Raw genomic sequence first — 21,935 nt, forward strand, 5'->3', positions numbered from 1 at the left:
CTGAGTTACTAGAACCTTGCCAACGCTATTTTCTTCATTGCTAAACACACCATGTCGGACAGGCCAAGGGTGTAGCTCAAGGGTAGAGCACTTGCCTAGCATGAGTGAGGCCCTGCATTTTTTCCTTTTGTTTTTACTCTTTATTTTTTTGAAACAGGGCCATGTTACACAGTTCAGGCTGGTTTATTATTTATAGATGTGGTTTTGCTGTGCAGTTCACGCTGGCTTTAAACTATGTAGCCCAGACTGGCCTCAACCTCATGGCGATCCTCCTGCCTCAGCCTCCTGAGTGTTGGGATTATAGGCATGAGTCACCACATCCAGCATCACTTTCTGACCAATGTTCCTCTGGAATGTCAGGTGAAATAACTTCAACTGTGAGACCACTGTCTGGCAGGTCCTCTGGAGGACTGATTACTTCTGCTTGCAGTTGGTTTTCTTCCAGGCCCTCTTCAGATACAAATTTCCTCATTCATCCCTCTCCAATAGGTTCCTCACAGACTTTTATCCCTCGACACCAGGGAGGCTGAGGCAGAAAGATTGCTAGTTGGAGGACAGCTTGGACTACAGTGAGACCCTGTCTCAAAAATAACAAACAAGACAGGAGACTCTGCCAAAGTTAAAAGCGCATCAAACACGCCTAGCATTTATTTTAATCACAAATCTATAGCCCCCTCAGTATACCCTCCTCGGGGCCTGGCCCCAGCAAACCAAAGCTGATGACCTTGCATGTAGGTGGTATGAGGGGTGAGAAGGGGTGGGGAGTGTCTCTTGAGAACTCTGAAATGGGGGGGGTCCTCCAAATGGAGGTGAGGGCCAGTTTCCGGGTGACCTAGCTTCTGAGTAGACGGAAACCAATAAAAAAATCAGATAAGGGCTGGGGATTTAGCTCAGCGGCACAGCGACTGCCTAGTAAGGGTAAGGTCGTGAGTTTAATTCCCGGTACAGGAAGGAAAAAAAAATCAGATAAACAAATGGGGGGTACAACATGTATTTGCAACCTTTCCTCCAAACCTCTGCCTTGTAAAAAACTTCTATTTTCCCAGGCTGGGGAATCCCTTTTGTGCCATTCTGCAAGTTTAACTGGTTTTGGGCACCCTGGAAGGGATCTCCACTAATCCCCCATCCCTGCCCCCAAACTGCCCCTCAAGGAATCAGGCAGATGTGTGCCCAAGCATGGGGGCCTAACTCTCAATCTAGATGTAGGTCTGGGAAGCCAATCCACAGTTCACAACCTGTCCCCTCTGGGACAGCAAGGTCAGTGCAGAGGTGTCCTGGGTCGGGTCAGGTCGGTTGGTCCAGAGTGAAGGCGGGGAGCCGCAGTGCTGCTCCTCCCCGCAGTGTGGAATGTTCACATGGGATGCTGCTAAGGGCCAGAGGCAGGGTGGTGGTCTCTGGGTGTGTGGGGGGTAGGCTGATCCTACTCTTTCCTCCACACCTGAAACTCCTGCGCTGGGCTTTTCCTGTAGGGAATGGGTGGGGCTGAGCCTCCATTCCCAGAAAGCCAGCACTGGGTTCCCAGGGACACCAGGAAGGGACAAGGCTTAAATCCATAGGGGTGGGACCTCTACAGCTAGAGCAGTGGTGGCGAACCTATAGCAGATGTGCTGCAGCAGGCTGTTTGTTATCACTGAAAGCTCTAAAAGGTTCACCATCCCTGATCTAGATTCTTCTTCCAGTGCCTGCATGGGCTGGACAGATGGTTCTCAAAGAAAGGATGGAGCAACACCCTAAACATCTATTCCTAGGAGACCTGGCTAGGCTGTTCTTTAGGTGACAGAAGTGAGACCTCATCCTGTGTCTCCTTTCCTTACTGATCTCACAGGCTTCTCCTACCTTTTCCCTCGGAAATACCTGCCTGGCTTGTTCCTTTGGGGAAGGGGCGGGGCCACATGACTCCTCCCTCTCGCCTATTACTGGGCGGGCCTGATCGCATCTCTTCCCCCAGAATTCCTGGGCAGGGCAGTTTCACGGGAGGGTGGGGGAAAAGGCGGAGCCTCATCCTCACAGGTCCTCCTTTCCCGGGTGGGGGAAGTCCCAGAGGAGAAGCGAGGCCTGATCAGGACTCCTCCTCCATGCTGAAGCTGCTGCGGCGGCTGCTGGCCTTGGAGACAGCCGGGGATACTGAAGACAACAGGGGGTCAGAGGCAGCCCGAAGTGGGGACAGGGCACCCCCTGACAACCCTCCCACCACCCCCTCTTCCTCTTCCATTAGAATGTCCTCCAGCCCCAGGTGGAAAGGGTCCCCCAGGTCTCCCAGGTGGTCGCTGGGAAAGTGCAGGTCCAGAAGAGCATCCGAGGGCGGTGCTGGGGGCTGCTGCTGAGGAGCACTCTGGACAGGTCCCCCTGCTACGTGAAACGTTGCTGTACTTGGCCTGCCCTCCTCCTCAACGTCCAGCTGCTCCGGCTTGAGGCTGTCGGAGGCCGAGCTTGTGGCCATGGAGAGTAGCCCTGGGGTGGGAGGCACTGGCAGACCGTGAATCTGGGCCTGCAATTCTAGCTCCTGCAAAAAGTAAGGGATGGGTACAAAGTAAGACAGGTTCACAGTCTCTCAGAGGCAGAGGAGGGTACCACTTAAACAGGACAGATCACACAGCTTCCAGTTCAGCTTCTGCCACTCACTAGTTTTGGAACTTTATGCAAGTAACTTAAACTCTTTGAGCCTCAGTCTCAAACCTGTGAAATGAGCACAATAATAGTATGGGTGTTGTTAGGAGCCAGGTGTGGGTGCCTATAATCCCAGTACTGGGGAAGCTGAGGCAGGAGGAGCACCATGAGTTCCAGGTCACCCTGAGCTACATAGTTGAGTTCAAGGCCAGCCTGGACTACACAGCGAGACTCTAGTCTTAAAAATACACGTATGGGTATTATAAGAATAAAACAAGTTAGCTCTTGTCACAAGACAGACACTATGTACATCAACTAATAGCTACTGGTATTATTATTAAAGTTATGACAATCGCTTATAATCACTGTCACATATAAGTTAGGAAGCTGGGAGATGCCAAGCATGCCAAGAGGCCCTGTCACCCCTGCTACCACCTCCTCCTTGCAGACCTGAATCCGGAGCTGCAGACTGCGGTTGGCTTGCTCCAGAGATCTCTGCCGGATCTCCAGATCCTTGGAGCGCTGCTGTTCCTTCTGCAACTTTCGGATGTAATCCACAGAGGCCTTCAGGATGGTACCCTTGTTCCAGCGCATCTCCCTGTGGGACCAAGGGGAGGAAAGATGGAAGGACTGCATGTGGAATCTCTCAGGAGCTGAGGGGGGATTGCACAAGGCAGACTGGAGCGCCCCAGCATGTGCTTGAGGGGTACACCAAGGGTATGGAAGGATCAGGCAAAGCCTTGTGCTTGGAACCTTCCATTGGTGACCATCACACCCAAAACCTGACCCTTCTGCCTTTTCTGATACCCATGTCCCTCTGATTCATCTCACTACAGCCATACTGGTCTCATATTGCTTCTATTTATTCATTTTTGGTTTTTTGAGATGGGGGTCTTGCTATGCAGTTTAGGCTGGCCTTAAACTTACCATGTAGCTCAGGCTGCCCTCAAACTCACAGTGATCCTCCTGCCTCAGCTTCATGAATGCTGGGACTATAGGTGTATGCCACCACATATTTTTATTTTGTCTTTCTTGAGACAGGGTCTCACTATGCAGCTCAGCCTAGCCGGGAGCTCACTTTGTTGCCCAGGCTGGTCTCCAACTCACAACGATCCTCCTGCCTCAGCCTCCTGAGTGCTGGGATTACAGGCGTGCGCCACCACGCCTGGCCACATATTGGTTTTATAACACAGAAAATCATTCCCATCTCAGCACCCCTGTACTTGCTATGCCCTGTCTAGAATACTCTGCCAGACCACCGTGTGATCCCTGTTGGCCTCCTTAGGTTCCTCCCTATGCCCTGTGCTAGGGAATCACCAGGGTGTCACACACGCTAAGCAAGTGCTCTACCACTGAGCTGCACTCCTAGCCCCAAACTTGGGCTCTTTATTAAAATATTTCCTCGTCCCGTGAGGCCTGCCCTGTCCCATCCTCTGTACCCTACTCTGTCACCCTCTCCAACAGCCGTCTTTTTTCCGTTCTTCACTCTTCTCCATAACACTCAGAACAGACATCGTACATTTTACTTATATATCTTGTTTATGGTCCGCCTCCACTAAAGCAACAGTTTCATGAGGTCAAGGGACTTTTGTTTTATTCCCTGTAGTACCCTCAATGGCGTGCCTGATAGCTGGCCCAAAGCCAAAGCTCCATGAAGAGCTCTGGAACAAACAAAAGAATAAATAGGAAATGAGAGGCACACGTCCTATAGGAAGCAGACGGGTGCTCGCGTCAGCAGCACATATACTAAAGGTGAAAGCAGATGAGACACACAAACCGTAACATCACACACTTAAAATCTGAGGTAGGGACACGGTGAGGGGCTGCAACCCCTTTCGGTCTGAGGAAGACCAGAGAACTGCTGCCTGGTTGAGATGGCCTGGGGGGCCTGAGGAACAGCTGCTGTGGCACAGGGCACCCACCCCTCCCACTGGTCTGCGACCCCAGCCCCGGACTCACGGGTCATTGGACTTGGGGATGAGGGTGCCAAGCTCCTTGATCCTATCGTTAATGTTGAATCGCCTGCGACGCTCAACTTTGAAGGCAAGGGGAGAAACAGAGCAGGAAATAGTTGTCAATAGACAAAGAAGGGAGAGAGAAACTGGGGTGCTGTAGGCTGTTAGGGTGGTCCCCACGAAGGGAGACCTGGACACACGAGAGCACGGATGGCTGGGCAATGCATGAGTGAATGCACGCGCGCTGGGGCTTACTCAGGTTGTGATTGTCTTTCTTCTGCCTTTCCTTCAAAAGGGCCTTAGCCTCGGTTTCTGAAAGAAAGTGGGGGTGTTCAGGGCTGGTAACACAGGAAGGAGGGAGTAGGTGCATGTGCGGAGGGGCAGGGGACAAACTGTTTTTCTTTTTTTTGGTAAAACTGGGAATTGAACCCAGGACCTCCCCACTGCATCTTCAGTCTTTCTTATTTTTTTTTTTTTTTTGTCTTTTTGAGACAGGGTCTCACTATGCAGTTCAGGCTGGCCTTGAGCTCACTTTGTAGCCCAGGCTGGTCTCAAACTTGCAACAATTCTCCTGCCTCAGCCTCCCGAGTGCTGGGATTATAGGTGTGTGCCACCACGCCCAGCTCCCTTTTTTAATTTTGAGACAGGGTCTCACTAAGTCACTAAGTTGCCCAGGCTGGGCCTCAACTTGTGATCCTCCTGCCTCCACCTCCTAAAGTTGTTTTGTTTTTGTTTTTGGTTTTTTAAAGAAATGGGATGTTGCTGTGCTGCTTAGACCGGCCCTGAATCCTTGGGCTTAAGTGATCTTCCTGCCTCAGCCTCTCAAGTAGCCGGGATTACAGGTGTGCATCACTGTGCCGGGCTCAAAGTAGCTTTTAAATTTAATTATTATTATTAATATTATTACTGTAGTACTAGATAGAGATCGAACACAAGGCCTTTGCACTGAGCTATGTTGGTCTTGAACTTGCAATCCTCCTTCTTCAGCCTCAAAGTGCTGAGAATACAGATATGTACTGCCACACTTGGCTAGAAGTGACTTTAAAAAAAAAATGCCTTGTCTATCCTTCTAACTATTTGTGAAGCCATTGAGCCATATGGATAAATAGGGGAACTGCTTGTTCCTTTTTCTTTGTTTGCAATGCTAGGGGTCAAATCCAGGGCTTTGAACAAGCTAAGCAGGTGCTCTACCATTGAGTTACACCCCAGCCCATTTCTTTGTTTTTTTTTCCAGACAGGCTATTACTATGCAGTTCAGGCTGGCCTTGAACTCACTATGTAGCCCAGGCTGGCCTCAGACTCACAAGGATCCTTCTGCCTCTGCCTCCCGAGTGCTGGGATTACAGGTGTGTGCCACCATGCCCAGCTGCCCAGCCCGTTTCTAAAATGCTCAAACCCCTTCCCCCAGAATCAGGTCCATCCCCTGACCTGGCAGGCATAGGGCTCAGCCAAAGATACAGGGTGCGGGCATGGAATCAAGACCCTAGCACTTACCAGAGATTTCCCGTTTGATGTTGGGCAGCTCGGCTGGGCAGGAGTTGCTGACAGTGATGGCTGATGTGGCCACACCCTGACTACTGTACACATCAAGCAGGTTCCCTGACACAGGCAGCTGGGGGCAGTGAGGGCACAGAAACAACGGTTGGGAACAGGTCCTAGGCTTAGTCTCTCTTCAGAACCAGGCTCCTGACCCTCCACACACCCTCCAAAATTGGGGCCCTCTGACACAAAGAATGTGTAATTCCTAGGAACCTTTCCTTTTCGCAGTACTGGGGATTGAACACAGAGCCTTCACACTAAGCTGTATTCCCAGTCCTTTTTATAAAATTTACTTTTTTTGAGACAGGATCTTGCTATGTAGTTCAGGCTGGCTTTCAATCCACTGTGATCTTCTTGCATCAGCCTTCTAAGTCCTGGGATTACAGATTGGGTTTTGTTTTTTAAAATTTTGAGACAGGGTCTAGAAAGTCAAATTGTTCAGGCTGGGTTCAAGCTTTTGATCCTCCCGCTTCAGGTTCCCGGACTGCTGGGATTATAGGCATGTGCCACTACACCCAGCTCCTTCTCCTTTAAAGGCAATTTCAGGTGACAGCCCAATGGGGGGCACAGCAAAGTGGACCTTCCCTTCCTGGCCTGGGGATCTAAGCCTGCCTCACATGCGCAGCAGCCCCATCCGGCTCCTCAGATCTCTTCGTGGCCTCCAAAGCCCCACTCCTAAACCCCAGGGATGGCTCTGAGGAGAAATGCTGGAAGACCACTGCTCTCAGGTCTCTGTCGCCTCTGATGTGACATTCCAGTCTATTTAGCTCCTCCCAGCACAATATTCAGATCCAACATTCTTGGAATACTCCAAAGCAATCTTCTCAGACCTTGGTAAATTGTCATGGCAACATTCCATCCAAAATCTGGCCTTCTAGAGATTTCTAACCTAATCTCCAGTCCTTCACGGTGATTGAATCCTACCACCACATGAAGCTGGTCTCCTGCCGCCACATACCATGATCCTGACTCCAGTACCTTCCTGCACATTCTGATCTCTCAGGATGTCTTGTTGAACTATTTAACGATTAGCTGTCCTTTCATGTTGGCTTAAGTGTTTTCCTCTGCTTCACACTATCCTGGCCATATTCTAGCACAACACACTAATATGTAAGTATACCCAAGTCCCACCTCTCAGTGAGTTTCTGTCTTCAAACCTGCTCCTATTTGCAGACTCCAAAAGAAAATCCTGCTGGCATCATTGTTTGTTTATTTTTGTTTTTGTAGTGCTGTGATGCTAGGTAAGCACTGTACCACTCAGTTACATCCCCAGCCCCAAACTGGTACTGTTTTTTTGGGGTTTTTTTGGTAGTACTGGGGACTGAACCCAGGGCCTTTGCACTAAGCTATACCCCAGCCTTTTTTTTCACTTCCTAACTTTTGAGACAGGATCTCACTAAGTCCCTAAATTGCCTGGGATAGCCTCAAACTTGCCATTCTTGCTGGCCATGTTGGTACATGCTTATGGTTCAGCACTTGGGAAGCTGAGGCAAGGGGATCACTGTGAATTTAAGGTTAGTCTGGGCTACCCAGTGAGTTCAAGGCTAGCCTGAACTACATAGTGAGACCCTGTCTCAGAAAACCAAAACAAAGACCAAAACCAAAAAACAAACAAAAAAACTCCTTGCCATCTTCCTGTCTCAACCTCCCAGAGTGCTGGCATTATAGACATGTGCCATCACACCTAGCTCCAGCCCTTTTTGTTTTGACATAGGCTCTTAAATTTCTCAGGCTGGCCTCCCTTGAACTTGCAATCCTCCTGCCTTAGCCTCTGGAGTAGCAAGGATTACAGATGTGTACCACCATGCCTGCTTCAATCCTCCTGAAAAGGGGGAAGAAAAGCAAAGCTATAACTACTGATGTATTCCAAAGCAAGTTGTAAGATTCTTAGAATATTCCAGAATCAGAATGTTACAATGGCACACACTATAATCCCAGCACTTGGGAAACTGAGGAAGGAGGATTGCCCCAAGTTTGAGACCAGCCTGGGCTACACATCGAGTTCAAGGCCAGCCTGGACTACATAGCGAGAGCCTGTCTCAAAAAAAAAAGTTACAGTGGTACATTTCTTTCTTTCTTTTTTTTTGTTTTTTGTTTTTTTACAATGGTACATTTCTTTCTCTAGAAAGTTTTATCTACTTTCCTCAAGAATCTAATCTCTTGACCTAGTTCAATGCAAAACACTTGCTACATTTCAATCACAAGTTTAACCATGTGTTATACTCTACATCACGTTTTGAGCCTTTTGTATGTCTCTGTCACTACATGGTCTGGGTATGGCCCAATGGCCTGTCTGTTGGGACAGTTGTTATATGATGCCCATGTCTTGGCATGCATTTCCCATAGCAAAGCCTGAGCACTCTGACATGAGCTCACACCTCCATCGACTGCCTACCCACATACATCAGTCTGCAAAGGCCGCCTCTCAATGCGGTAGTGCACAAAGTGCAGGGCAATGGCATGTTCCACTCTCATCACCCAGCTTCCCTCCTGTGTCAGTGCTAGGGTCTCAGACAGCCAGCATGGGTGTAGTCTTAGTGACAGAAGATGCCCTTGTTTTCAGCCCAACCTCCCATCTCCGGGCCTCACCGTGCTGGGGAGCTGCAGCCCTGTGGTGCCTCCAGGCAGATAGCTGAGCATCTCATCGTTGTAACTGGACTCCAGACTGATGATCTCATCAATGACATCATCAATCTAGGGAAGAAATACACATTGTACAGGGCAAGAAGAACCAGAAGGGGAGGCTGGGGGTGCAGGTAGCTGAGTGGTAGAGCACTTGCCCAGCAAAAAAATTGGAACAAGGGCATGAGGGGGTTGTCTATAGCCTCCTACCTCCTTCTCTGAGCTGGACCCAATGGTGAGCAATGCCATGGGGCTGTTAGGAGCACTGCCTGTGGGGCCAGTGGCATGGGCAGCCTCAGGAGCAGGCAGTGGCTGGGCACTTGTGGGCCCAGGCGGTGGAGTGAGGGCCTGGGAAGCCAGCTTGGGCCCAAGTGTGGTGGACAGGTACTGTTTCACTTGCTGCCGGCGTGCTTGCTGCAGGTGGTAGCGTGTTGGATTCTCCAGGTGGGTCTGCACCTGTGAGATAAGAGGGATGGGGAGAGGAGGGGACAAGGTAGAAAAGGGTAAATGGCATGACTCTAGGCTCCAGCCTCATCCTTCTATCCAATCTGTTCCTAGATTCATGTGGGCAGCCTGGGCCGAGAATTTGAAAAGCACTCAAAAATACTGGTGACTAGGTATGGTAATGCACGCCTGCAATCAAAGAACTAAGGGAGGCTGAGGCAGGAGGACTGCAAATTTGAGTCCTGCCTGGGCAATTTAAGTGAAATCTTTAGCCGGGCGTGGTGATGCACGCCTGTAATCCCAGCACTCTGGAGGCTGAGGCAGGAGGATCGTCGTGAGTTCGAGACCAGCCTGAGCTACAAAGTGAGCTCAAGGCCAGCCTGAACTACAGAGCAAGACCCTGTCTCAAAAAGACAAAAAACAAAAAAAATTAAGTGAAATCTTGTCTCAAAATGAAGTAGGGAAAAAAAAAAAACAACAAAGTGGGGGACTGAGGATGTAGCTCAGTGGTAGAATGCTCCTGGGTTTGATCCCCAGTCCTACAAAATAATACTAATAAAATAAAAAAATAATTTTTTGAAGTACTAAGGACTTGAACCCAGGGCCTGAACACTGTGTTATATCCCCAGCACTTTTTATTTTTTGTTTAGTTTGAGACAAGGTCTTGGCTAAGTCCCTTAGCTGCCCAGGTAATCCTCCTGCCCCAGCCCCCAGAGTGCTCAGATTACAGATATGCACTACCATGCCTAGCAAAAACATATAAAAATATTGGTAAGTCTGCTCATGGACCCAAATTCTCTTTCTCAGAAATCCTTCACAGCCCCTGAAATTCACCCATTTGATAGAATCTTTCACAGTAGAGCCCCTTATCACAGACCCAAGATTCCACCCTAGTCTGTGATACCACCGAAGATACCTCAGAACTACACATGGCTTCCCAAGACCCTATGACCACTCAAGAACTCATAATCTCTCTCTGTCTCTCTCTCTGTCTCTGTCTCTCTGTCTCTCTCTCACACACACACGAGGCTTGTCCCATAAAGCCTGGGGCCACCTAGGGCACTCAAGAACCTCCATGGTCCACCAAGACATCTTAGTGACCCCAGAAAACCTTCACAAACACACAAGAACACCTCAGAAACACTAAACATATGGGACCTGAACACGAGCCACTGAAACCTTCAGCGACCTTCCATAAGAACCCCCTGGACCTTGCCCCAGAGCTACCAGGAATGCTGGCCACCCCTAGCTTCCAGAACCACTCCTTAGTCACCTTCAGTGACTCTCAGGGCCTCTGGGCCTCACCTTACCTTGAGCACCTCCCTCGGCACCTGAGCAGGTGGTGGACGGCTCAATGCGTGGCCCCCAGCAGAAACGCCAACCACAGAGATGGCAGGAGAGGCGGGTGCAGGGCTGGGGAAGGGAGCAGCTGCAGCTTGTTCCCGACGCTCACGCCTCTCCTGCTCTTGTGCCTGGGCCCGCATGAGCTGCTGCCGCAGCAAGATCCTCGATGAAGATGACGATGACATGGCAGGGGTCCTGGAGCCCCCTGCAGAAGACGATGCAGAGAGTGTAGCTGGGGTGGCTGGGGTGGCCTGCAGTGATATTGGGAGGCTGTGGAATGGGAAATATGGGGCCACAGGTAAGCTAGGAGTCTCTTCCCAAGCCTAAGGGGCAGAGCGTGTTGGAGCAGACAGAGGAACCAGGCCTGTTCCCTGCCTTCAGAGGCCACAGTGTGGCAGGGAGACACGAGGACCAGGCCTGGTTGTAGCCCTCTGGGGCCACAGTGTGACAGGACGTCACGGGGACCAGACCCAGTCTCAGTACCCAGAGGTTGCAGTCTGGTGGGCGAACGTGAGCACTCAGTCCTAAGGGAGGAGTGCAGGTGTGAACCTGTGTGCATTAGGAAGCGGAGATGCCGTTGATGGCTGTGAGGAGGGCTTCATCCTGGTTAAAAGCGAGCGGAAGCAGAACCGAGGCTGCGGCCATGGCAGACCATGCAGAGAGCGCCCCTGGGTCCACCTTGAGGTAAGACACGTTCTCAGCCCTCGCGAGTGGGCATCAGACCACAAGGGCAGCCCTGGGCCCCCTCCCTCCCTGTCTGGGCCGCTGGTCCCAAGAGCAGGGCAGTCTTGAAAATCAGAGATTTCACAATCCTCTCTTCCTGCCCCTCTTCCAGGTCCCCTCCCCTCTCTGGAGCCCAGGCCGATGACTCAGCACATTCAGACTTCCAAGCTGGGAGAAACAAAAGACCAGAAAGGGTTCCTCAAAGGCTCAGAGTGGGTGGGTTCTGGCCAGGGAGAGGAGCTGGGCCCAGGCTGTGGGCACGGCCCCGCCCACCTGAGGTGGGCGTCTCAGCAGGCCTGGCCGGCAGGAACACTTGCACAGCGGAGGGTTGCAGGAGGGTGTGCAGGAGCGCAAGGCAGGGGAGGTCCGGCTGGCTCCTTCCGGACCCTCACTTTAACAGCTAGAAAATACAGGCCGCTGAAAATGGGTTGGGTGGGCCCTGGGGCCCTCTGCGGATCAGTGAGGAGGAGCTGAGAAACTGGCAAGGGTGCCAGATGGGCGAGTCATACCTGGAGCGTAAGGGTAGGGGTTGGCTTTTGAGCTCGTAGAAACTGTCCGGATCAAGGATGTTTTCTAATTCAATGTCAGCAACAATCCCAGATTCCGGAAGCAGAGAGTTCAGGCTGCGGTGGAAGGGAGGGAGGGGCAGGAGTCAGTGATAGTAGGGCGCCTTAGTCCCTCCTTTGCCCAGACACCGAAGGCAACCCTTCATGCTGTGAGTTTCACATCTGCTCCTGACCCCTTCCCTCTTTCCCTCTCCCAGGCTGTTTGACCCCTACTCCCCTTAGAGTCAGAATAATAAGACTGCCTGAACCCCAACCCCCTCACTCTAACAACCACAAGCAACAACCTGGGCTTGAGGAAAACAGAATTTAGGAATGATAATTCCCGGCTTTGCATACAGAGCTCTCCCAGCCCCCACACTCCCTACAGTTTTCCTGGCTGAATGTGCGCCTCCCCCCCTACACACACACTCACAGGAGGTAGGGGTGTCTCTCAGCACAACAGCCCCTTGTAACACAAACTGGATATACCACAGGAGAACAGGATAGGGGCTGATGATTCACTTTACCTAAGATCTACCACTCTGCAAGTGAGTTTTTTCCAGCCCCAGCCAGAGTTCATGGGATACCAATACACACCCAAATATAAAAATGGAAAGCTGGGCATGGTGGTGCAGACCTATAATTCCAGCACTTGGGAGGCTGAGGCACGAGGATCACTGTTTGAGGCCAGCCTGAACTGCATAGAGAAACCCTGTCTCAAATAAAATCAAACAATATATATATATAAATGGAAATGTGAGCCAGGTGTGGTTGTGCACATCTGTGATTCCAGCACTCAAGAGGCTGAGGCAGGAGGATCTCTGCAAGTTTGAGACTAGCCTGGGCTATGTAGTGAGTTCAAGGCCAGCCTGAACTACAAAGTGAGACCCAGTCTCAAAAAAAAAAAAAAGGAAACATGAAAGAGTCCCCTTGCTCCAACAGTCTGGATTTACAACACAGAAGATTGTGTTGGATGATCTACCTTCCAAGAGCATTCTTTTCTTAGCTGGAGGAACTTGCCCAGCCCTCTCCTGCTTTTTTGGATACATCAAAACATACACATCCCCAATACCAAGGGCTACCGGCATAAAAACAAGAAGGCAGAAACATTCACTCCCTTTCTTTGTACTGTACCCACCACCGTGATGATCTAGGACTAGACTGTTAGAAGGAATTAGATGGTGAACAGACATGTGGAGAGGCTCCTGCTCAGCCCTCATACCCGGGCCCAGGGCCCTAGTGTCCAGGGAACACTTGCACGTGGATGAATAGGCATCTTTGAGTTTAAAGGGTTAGAAATGATAAATTACAGTTGACTTCTCTTGACAAGAACCCTCTCCCCTCCCCAAGGATTTGTCTTCCTTCCTCTCCTCACCCTCAGATGGGGCCCTAAAACCACCCAGGAAGTTGGAAGAGGAAGCTTGGGGGAGCCGCTGAGCTCAGCACAATCCCAGGCAGGAAGGAGACAAAGCCCAGACCTGTGCTCACACACCTAGTGCACGAAGTGCAAGAGATGGGCGCTGTAGTGGACAGGGGCACGACAGGGAGGGCTGGAGCGCCAAAGTGGGCTGACGGAAATGAGGGAGGGAAACTCACCCAGGTGGGGATGGTGCCACCCATACTCGCTCCAGCTCTAGGGACAGACTCGAGATTCCACCCAGGAACTCTGAGGCTAAGTGGGAGGGCCGGATAAAAACAAGTGGGTATGTGCGGGGAGGGGTCAGGCACGGCTGGCAAAGGCTGAGTAGCGGCTGGAACAAGACCCTCCTCTGTGTTCCTAAATATGGTCTGAGGCCTTTCCTGACCGGAGAGGAAACAGGCTCGCTATGCACTTTCTCCGCCCTCTAGCGACGTCCCATTGAAGCCCCTGCAGGTGTGGGAAGGCTCGGACCTGTGCCCCCGGGGGAGGGGCGGGGGTGGGATTATTCTGGCCAAGTCTTGTTGAATGTGGATTCTTTCGCTCACTTACACACTCGGAAAGCTGCCCTACAGGGCAAATCTGAGACACCCCCAAATCCCCCCAGCTTCATCGTGTCTCCAAACAGCAACCACCACCTGGAGTCATTGAGCTCTCAGAACAGCACCTATCCCCTAGGACCCTAGAATTTTATTAGAATCAGTGCCTCACTTGACAGTGCCCCTTAAATTCACTCCTCTCGTGCGCGACTCGAGGACTCCAAATTCAGCCTCTAATCAGTCCCCCAAATTCAGCGACCTGAGACCAGTTTTTGGATACTCCAGAATCTGCCCCTCCAGACTCAGTCTGGTCCCCCAAATCTGACCCTGCCCCCCTTTAATGCACTCCCATGACTCCTTTAAGCCTCAGTCCAGGCAGGCCACCACCGGACTCCTTAGGTGCCCCCCCAAGACAGGCGCCCGACGTCCTCCAAGCCTAGGCCAAGGGCCTCCAATCCCAGTCTGGAGCCCCCCATACAACTAGATGAGGTCCTGGGAATCCCAATTAGCACTCCCAGCACCAAGCGCCCCGCACCTGAGCAGCTGGGCCGAGTCCGCCGACCTGTGTTCCTCCAACAGCACGAACACTGCTCGAGGGCCCTCAGCGCTGGGCTCTACGCCGTCCCGAGCTGGCTCAGCTTCATGAGACATGACGCCCGGCCCCGGGCGAGCCCTGCCAGGCCGGTCGGGCCTCGGCCCGGTCCCCCTAACAAAATAAGAGTCCCCCTCCCCCTACTCGCCACCGCCTCCTCCCATGCTAAGCCATGGAGCTAGGCTCTGCGCGGGCGGGCAGCGTCGGGGAGATGGGATGGGCCGTGAGTCATCCCCTGCCCTGAACGGACCAACACCCCCCAACACCTAACCCCGGACGACCGCCCTCCTCCCGCTCGTCCTCTTGCCCCTCCTCCTCGGATTGGGGAAACTCCACAGGAAGTGACCACACGGGGGATGGGCAACTCATAGCCACGCCCCCTAATCGCGTCAGCCAATCGCTGGTAGTAAATTTCAAGCTCCGCCCTAAATCTCGCCTTCGAGCCAAGCGAACACTTGCTTCAGCCCATCCTCATTCATAGAAGGGGGCACGCCTTCGGTGGTAGAGGCAAATAAGCGACGGGTAATTTGTTGAGTCACGCCTCTCCGTTTGCGTGCTCCCTGAGCCACACCCTCTCGTCGCAAATTATTCTCCCCCAATATAATAATATTAAGCCGCTCCCTGAGCCCTCTGCGCCTGCGCACCAATGGCCAATCGGCTCTCAGCGGGTCTCCAAATTGAGCTTTTAGCTGCGAAACCGCGCCCCCTCTCGGGCCAGAGTCGTTAACACCTACGATCGAGACAGTTTGTCAAAAAACTTCGATCCAGCAGTGCCTCGTCAGCCGAATCCATAACTACGAGGAAGGACCAGCTATGTTTCCTGGAGATCTCGGCCATAAACCCTGCCCTTCAGTACCCACAGTCCAAAGCCCGGCGTGATGGCGCTCGCCTGTAATCCCAGTACTCGGGAGGCTGAGGCAGGAGGATCGTGGCGAATTCGAGGCCAGCCTGAACTGCATAGCGAGACCCTGTCTCAAAAAGACAAAACACTGGAATCCACAGCTTTCCTCCCTCCTTCCCAACGTCCAAGATCCAGGCATCATGGGACCTCCAGAAACACTGAGCTTGTATTTTCTGGTATTGGAACACTTACTACCCAGGTTTGGTAAACATACACATTCCTGCATAAACACAATCTCATAGAATGGAGGACCCTTTACAAAATTAACATGACAGGTCTTCCCCAAAGTAATTTTTAAAAATCAGTACATTTTTAAATAAGGAGGGGAAAGGGGGTTAAAGAGAGGGTAGGGGAATGGGGAAAAAGTCAAGTTGTATCATGTACAGGTACAAATTCTCTATGATGAATGTGATCATTATGTGTACCTAAAATGTACCAATAAATTTAATAAAAAAAGGGCCAGGCATGGCAGCACACGCCTGTAATCCCAGCACTGGGGAGGCTGAGGCAGGAGAATTGATGCAACTTCAAGGCCAGCCTGGGCTACAAAGTGAGTTCAAGGCCAGCCTCAATTGCATAGTGAAGCTCTATCTCAAAAACCCTCTTAGTGCTCTTTCTCCTGTTACTTGGTCCAAGCTTGGTCTGCAGAGCCAGTCTCTCCCTCCCTCTTCACTTTTACTTTCTCAAATAAACTTGGCTACTGCTTTTTGCTCATCTTATTCCATGCTTTGTTTGAGACAAGCAGAACTTGGACTCTAACTCCAGAGGGAAGGGGGAGCAACCCAGCACCCGGTGATGTTTAGTTCATGAGACACTTTTAGGAGGAGCTACCTGTTAACAGTACCCCCTGATGATGATCTTTGCCACAATCTGCCATTTCGTCAGAGGTTGTAAGAGTGTGATTTTGTATTTCAACATCTTTCTGCTATATTTATTAGATAGAATTCCTCTGTAAAGGACTTTTAAAAAGCCACTCTAATAATCTAGTCTAATTGAGATAAATTTACACTGTTTTTGGCTAACCCCATTTGCTAATAAAGGATCTCTTAAAATATTTCATCCTGTTAATTATATATGGGCATGGTGGTGTACCCCTATGATCCCAGCACTCAGGAGGCTGAGGCAGAGGAATCGTCACAAGTTAGAGGCCAGCCTGGGCTACATAATGAGTTAAAAACCAGCTTGAACTATACAGTGAGACCCTGTCTCAAAAAAGCAAAAACGAAAAAAAATGTGCATCTGAAATCGACAGTTCTCAGATGAATAGAAATGGCCAATAAATACATGAAAAAAATGTTCAGCATTGATGACCATTACAGAAATGCAAATTAAAATAACACTGAGATGCCATCTCACTCCAGAAAGAATGGCTATTATCAAGCCAGGCATGGTGGCACAGGTTTGTAGTGGCACTTAGGAGGCTGAGGCTGGAGGGTTGCTGCGAGTTGAAGGCCAGCCTCAACTGCATAGCGAGACCCTGTCTCAAAAAGACAAAAAAAATGAATAGCTATCATTAAGAAATCAGACAATAACAAATGCTGGTCAGGCTTCAGGAGTCGGGGGTAGGGAGAAACCCTTCTTCATTCTTGGTGGGAGTGTAAACTGGTACACCACTGTGGAAATCAGTATGGATAGTCCCCAAAAAACTACAACTGCAAATTCCATTTAACCTAGCTATTCCCCTTCTAGGTATCTTCCACAAAAATTTAAAGACATGCCACAGTGATGTACGCATACCCCATTTTCTAGCAGCACAATTCATCATAGCTAAATCTCAGAAACAGCCTGTATGTCCATCAGCAGATGAATGGATAAAGAAAATGTTGCCACCATGGCCTGCCATACTGTGCAGAATGAGACCTCCCAGAGATGGGCCACAGACGACATCAAGAAGGTGATGGCACCTGGGTGTGGTGGCACACACCTGTAATCCCAGCACTGGGGAGGCTGAGGCAGGAGGGTCGTTGCAAGTTTGAGGCCAGCCTGGGCTACAAAGTGAGCTCAAGGCCAGTCTGAACTGCATAGCGAGACCCTGTCTCAAAAAGACAAAAAAAAAGAAGAAGAAAAAGAAGGTGACTGCCACCATTGAGAATGTCTGATGATGGGAGAAGCACTGGGTGACCATGGGCAACATTCCCCTTTGTATCTTCAAGTGGGTGCCCATGGTAGACCCCCAGGAGGGGGCGCGATGTCGGGCAGGTGCCAGAGCAGAGAGATCCTGTGGCCAAGAGCACAGGGCAGGGGCACCAGTTCCCGAGCAGGTGGCCCTCTCATCATGCTGGACCACAATGATGAGAACAGCAACCAGAGTTTCCATTCCAAAGGCTCCCTGCAAAAGGGCACTGAGCCCAGCCCTGAGGGCACCCCCCAGCCCAGCTGTCCTGTGTCACCTGCTGGACCCCCAGAAGGGGTCACCAAGGAGGCTCAGCCCCCTCTGCTGGGCCAAGAGAGAAAACCCAAGGTCATGCCTGCAGGCGGGACTGATGAACCTCCATTACTGACCAAGGCGGAGCCTGTTCCACAATTGCTGGAAGCTGAGGCCCCTGACGTTTACCCCATCTTTGATCCAGTGCCACCAGTCCCTGAGGCAGCCCAAGGTGACACAGAGGACTCGGAGGCATCCCCCCCCCGCCCCCCAGCAAGCGCATCTGCCCAAATGCCCCTGGCCGGGAGAACCCAGTCTGCCTGTCCTGTCATCCCAGGGACCCCTTGGCTTTTTACAAATGAAGTCGCTTATGTAAAAAAAAAAAAAAAAAAAGGAGACACTTGAGTCATTTGTAGAAAAACAGATGCACCTTGAGACCATGATGTTAATCAGACACACAATTTAAATATTACATAGCTTCTTTTGTATGAGAAATCAATATATAGATAATGTGTAAAATAAAAGACAGATAATAAGATAAAGAGAGAAAAAATTATTGTAATCCAGCATGGACAAGGTATCTAAATACCTAACCTGGGGCTGGAGATATAGCTCAGCGGCACAGCGCCTGCCTGGCAAGCACAAGGTCCTGAGTTCAATTCCTAGTACCAAAATAAAATAAAATTTAATAAAATGAAAATTAAATACATAACCTGATTTAGTATAATTGTCTTCTCTCTTTTATATGTTTTTTACTGTATTAGTTTGGATGTTAATCTCTATGTATGATGATTAACTTTATAAAGACATAAGATAAATAAATGAATCTGATGCAAAAAATCGGGGTGGATGGGAAGGGGAAAAAAGTACTGAGATATGATATGTATATGTACCAACTGCCCACAAGGAATATAATGCAAATATGTATTAATAAAAATTAAAAATTGAATAAAGAAGAAGGTGGAAGATGCAGTCTTAGCAGATTCAAAATATATTACAAAGCCTTAGTCATGGAACCTGATAAGGGAATACAAAAGAAAACTAGAACCGGGCATGGTGGCCCACATTTGCAATCCCAGTATTCTGGGAAGCTGAGGCAGGAGGATTGAAAACTGAAGTCTATCCTGGGCAACATACTTACTTAGTGAGATGGTATGAAAATAAAACATGAAAAAGGGGTGGAGATGTAGTTCATTGTGAAGGCCCTGAGCTCAGTCCCTACTACTGAAAATAAAAAAACAAAAACTCACCTAGATCAATGGGAAACAAAATCAAAACGCTAACCTGCAACTGTGGGTGTAACTCAGTGCACATGCTTAGCCTGTAAAAGGTCCTGGGTTCTGTCCCCACTTCCAAAACAACCAAAAAGTTGACTTGGATATTTATGTGAATTAGTAAGCAATATTTTGAGTCACTGGGAGAGAAACAGACTATTCACTAAAATGGCTCGGGAGAAATGACTCTTTTGGAGGAAGGGATTTGATTTTTTTCTGAGACAAGGACTTACTGTTGCCCGGGCTGTCCTCAAACTCCTGGGCTTAAGCAATCTTCTCACCTCTGCTTTCCCAGTACCTAGAGCTACTGTATTGATATAGGCCACCATGCCCAATTAGAATGAGATTTCTAATGCACACCATTCAGAAAAACTAATTCTGGATTGATGAAAGGCTGAGACCTGGAGCCCGAGCAAGGATGACATCAAGAAGATGATGGCAGCTGGGCGTGGTGGTACATTCCTGTAATCCCAGCACTCTAGAGGCTGAGGCAGGAGGATTGTCCAAACATAAAAAGCAAAACCATCAAACTATAAAAATATTCAAACAAAATATTTTTGAAGAAATGTGTAAGGTGGCTGGGTACAGTGGTGCACACCTCTAATGCCAGCACTTGGGAAGCTGAGACAGAAGGATCACTGAAAATTTGAGGCCAGCCTAGGCTACATAGTGAGTTCAAGGCCACTCTGAACTACACAATGAGAACCTGTCTCAAAAAAAATGTGTCAGGCAGGCTGGGCATGGTGGCACACATCTAGAACCTCAGCTCTAAGTAGGCTGAGGCAGAGGATTACTGGTCGTTCAGGGTCAACTGGGCTACATGGTGAGTCAAAGGCAGCCTGAACTACATAGAGAGACCCTGTCTCAAAAAACAAAAACAAAGAAAAAAAGAACATGTCTAAAGCTTTGGGCAAAAAACAGTAGCAAGATACACAAAGCAAAAGATAGAAAGAGCTGGGTGTGGTGGCGCACCCCTGTAATCCCAGTACTAGGGAGGCTGAGGTAGGAGGATCGTTGTGAGTTCAAGACCAGCCTGGGCTACAAAGTGAGCTCAGGGCCAGCCTGAATTGTGTAGTGAGACCCTGTCTCAGAAAGACAAAAAAAACAATGATAGAAAGAAAAGTAGCAATAACGAACATTTACCCATCCTTGGCACTTTACCTGCACAAAGGCATTTTCATCCATACAACAAACCTCTGATGAGGGTTATAGTTATTATTTCAGCTTACAGATCAGGAAAAGGTACAGCAAGTTAAAGTCACGCTTATGGTCACCCCACCTCAATGAGCCTACAATTTGAATGCAGGTGCTCCCTGCCCCCAGGTCCCACAACTTCTCTATTCAACACTAAAGTACAAAATTATAGTTTGAGTCCCTGTGTGGTGGTGTGCACCAATAATCTCAGCTATTCAGGAAGATGAGGCAGGAAGATTGCTTGAGTCCAGGAGATTGAGAGCAGTTTGGGCAGCATACTGAAACACTGTCTCCAAACCAAACCAAAACAAACCTGCCAGGCATGGTGGTGCACACCTGTAATCCCAGCACTCAGGAGGCTGAGGCAAGAGGATCATCGCAAGTTCAAGACCAGCCTGGGCTACAAAGTGAGCTCAAGGCCAGCCTAAACTGCATAGTGAGACCCTGCCTCAAAAAGACAAAAACAAAACAAAACAAAACAAAACAAAACCAAGCCATACCCAAAAACTACAATCTGAACTGAGTATGTAGCTCAGAGATAGAGGACTTGCCCAGCAAACACAAACCCTTGGGTTCTGCAGGGTGTGGTGGTGCATGCCTGTAATCCCAGCACTCGGAAGGCTGAGGCAGGAGGATCGTTGTGAGTTCGAGACCAACCTGGGCTACAAAGTGCGCTGAAGGTCAGCCTGAACTGCATAAAGAGACCCTGTCTCAAAAAGACAAAAAAAATCAAAAAACAAAATACAAAAACCCTTGGGTTCCATCGCTGGCATCACACACACACACACACACACACACACACACACACACACACACACTACAGTATATAAAGGATGAAACAGTGAAAAGACTTGCGACAGAAGGGAACAAATATTTACAGCGTTAGACCCACTGATTAATTAACCTGTTACACCCTCCCAATCTTACAAACACCAGTTTCGTCCACATTTCTCTTTTTTTTTTTTTTGTCCACATTTCTCAAACGTTTCCATGACAGTTGCTTCCAAGAGGCAACCTTGCACAATGTGCCTTCCCTCCCATCTATCTCACTTTAACCTTTAACCTCTCACTCTCAACTTTCTCAGCACCCCATCTCCCTTCTGCCTGTGGATGCAAGCGGAATTGCACCAGGAGACAACTTCAGGGTGGAAGGAGGATGCTTGGATGGTAAAATCCAAGGTATGTAGGGACCGACAGAAAGAGTAATTGAGGGCAGCGGTGGGAAGTTGAGGTCTTCTACAGGACAGTTCAAATGAATAGGAATAAAGCTCTTTGGAGATGTGGGGCTGCGAAAGGATAGTTTGAGAGTGCAGGTGGACGATGACTGAGGGTGGATTGGGAAAATGGTTGTGAGGTTAGAAGATGGTTTGGGGTGCAATTGAGAGACTGGGAAAATAGTAGGCGTTTAGGGACAGAGTTCTAAGGTACTTTAAGGAGTAGAGCTGTTAACTGTCATGATAGGCTGACTAATACACCCCACGCACGCACCAAAGACGCCCTCATTCTGATCCCTGGAAACCATGAATGTTATATTGGGGTTGAGGGAGAGACAGATAGAAGTACTTTGCAGACGTGATTAAGGATTTTCTTTTTTTTTTTTTTTGTAATACTGGAAATTGAGTCCAGGTCCACTCTACCGCTGAGTTACATCTCTTCCTTCATTAAATTTCAAGACAGGGTTTCACAAAATTGCCCAGACTGGCCGCGAGCCCATGTTTCTCCTACCTCCTCCCCCAACTTCAGTGCTGGGATTACAAGCAGGCACCACCACACCCACTTTCTCCCTTTTTTTTGGAGACAGGGTCTCAGTGCCAGGTGTGGTGGCGCACACCTGTAATCCCAGCACTAGGGGGGCTGAGGCAGGAGGATCGTTG

The 21,935-nt window shown here is 49.6% G+C and overlaps 1 protein-coding gene and 1 pseudogene across 3 annotated transcripts; one reads left to right on the top strand and one right to left on the bottom strand.

Moving 5' to 3' along the window:
* Positions 1 to 614: 614 nt before the first annotated feature.
* Positions 615 to 14,651, bottom strand: Tfe3 (transcription factor binding to IGHM enhancer 3). Of its 3 annotated transcripts, none has more exons than XM_005411307.1 (10): positions 14,271 to 14,651; positions 11,744 to 11,857; positions 10,478 to 10,781; positions 8,934 to 9,179; positions 8,691 to 8,795; positions 6,057 to 6,174; positions 4,818 to 4,874; positions 4,567 to 4,642; positions 3,058 to 3,205; positions 615 to 2,503 (listed from the first exon to the last, which is right to left on the bottom strand). In XM_005411307.1, the coding sequence occupies exons 1-10, from the start codon at positions 14,384 to 14,386 to the stop codon at positions 2,060 to 2,062; spliced, it is 1,728 nt and encodes a 575-aa protein (XP_005411364.1). In that variant the 5' UTR covers positions 14,387 to 14,651; the 3' UTR covers positions 615 to 2,059. The 3 variants fall into 3 exon arrangements, with proteins under 3 accessions (XP_005411364.1, XP_005411366.1, XP_005411367.1); XM_005411309.2 differs by lacking the exon at positions 14,271 to 14,651 and adding an exon at positions 13,376 to 13,465 and having other exon boundaries at positions 10,478 to 10,716; XM_005411310.2 differs by lacking the exon at positions 14,271 to 14,651 and adding an exon at positions 13,376 to 13,465.
* A 2,408-nt stretch (positions 14,652 to 17,059) lies between these two features.
* Positions 17,060 to 17,955, top strand: LOC102023295 (annotated as a pseudogene).
* The last annotated feature ends 3,980 nt before the right edge of the window (positions 17,956 to 21,935 follow it).

The sequence above is a fragment of the Chinchilla lanigera genome, unplaced genomic scaffold, assembly GCF_000276665.1.
Source record: "Chinchilla lanigera isolate Chin_1 unplaced genomic scaffold, ChiLan1.0 scaffold00142, whole genome shotgun sequence".
Lineage (NCBI taxonomy): Eukaryota > Metazoa > Chordata > Mammalia > Rodentia > Chinchillidae > Chinchilla > Chinchilla lanigera.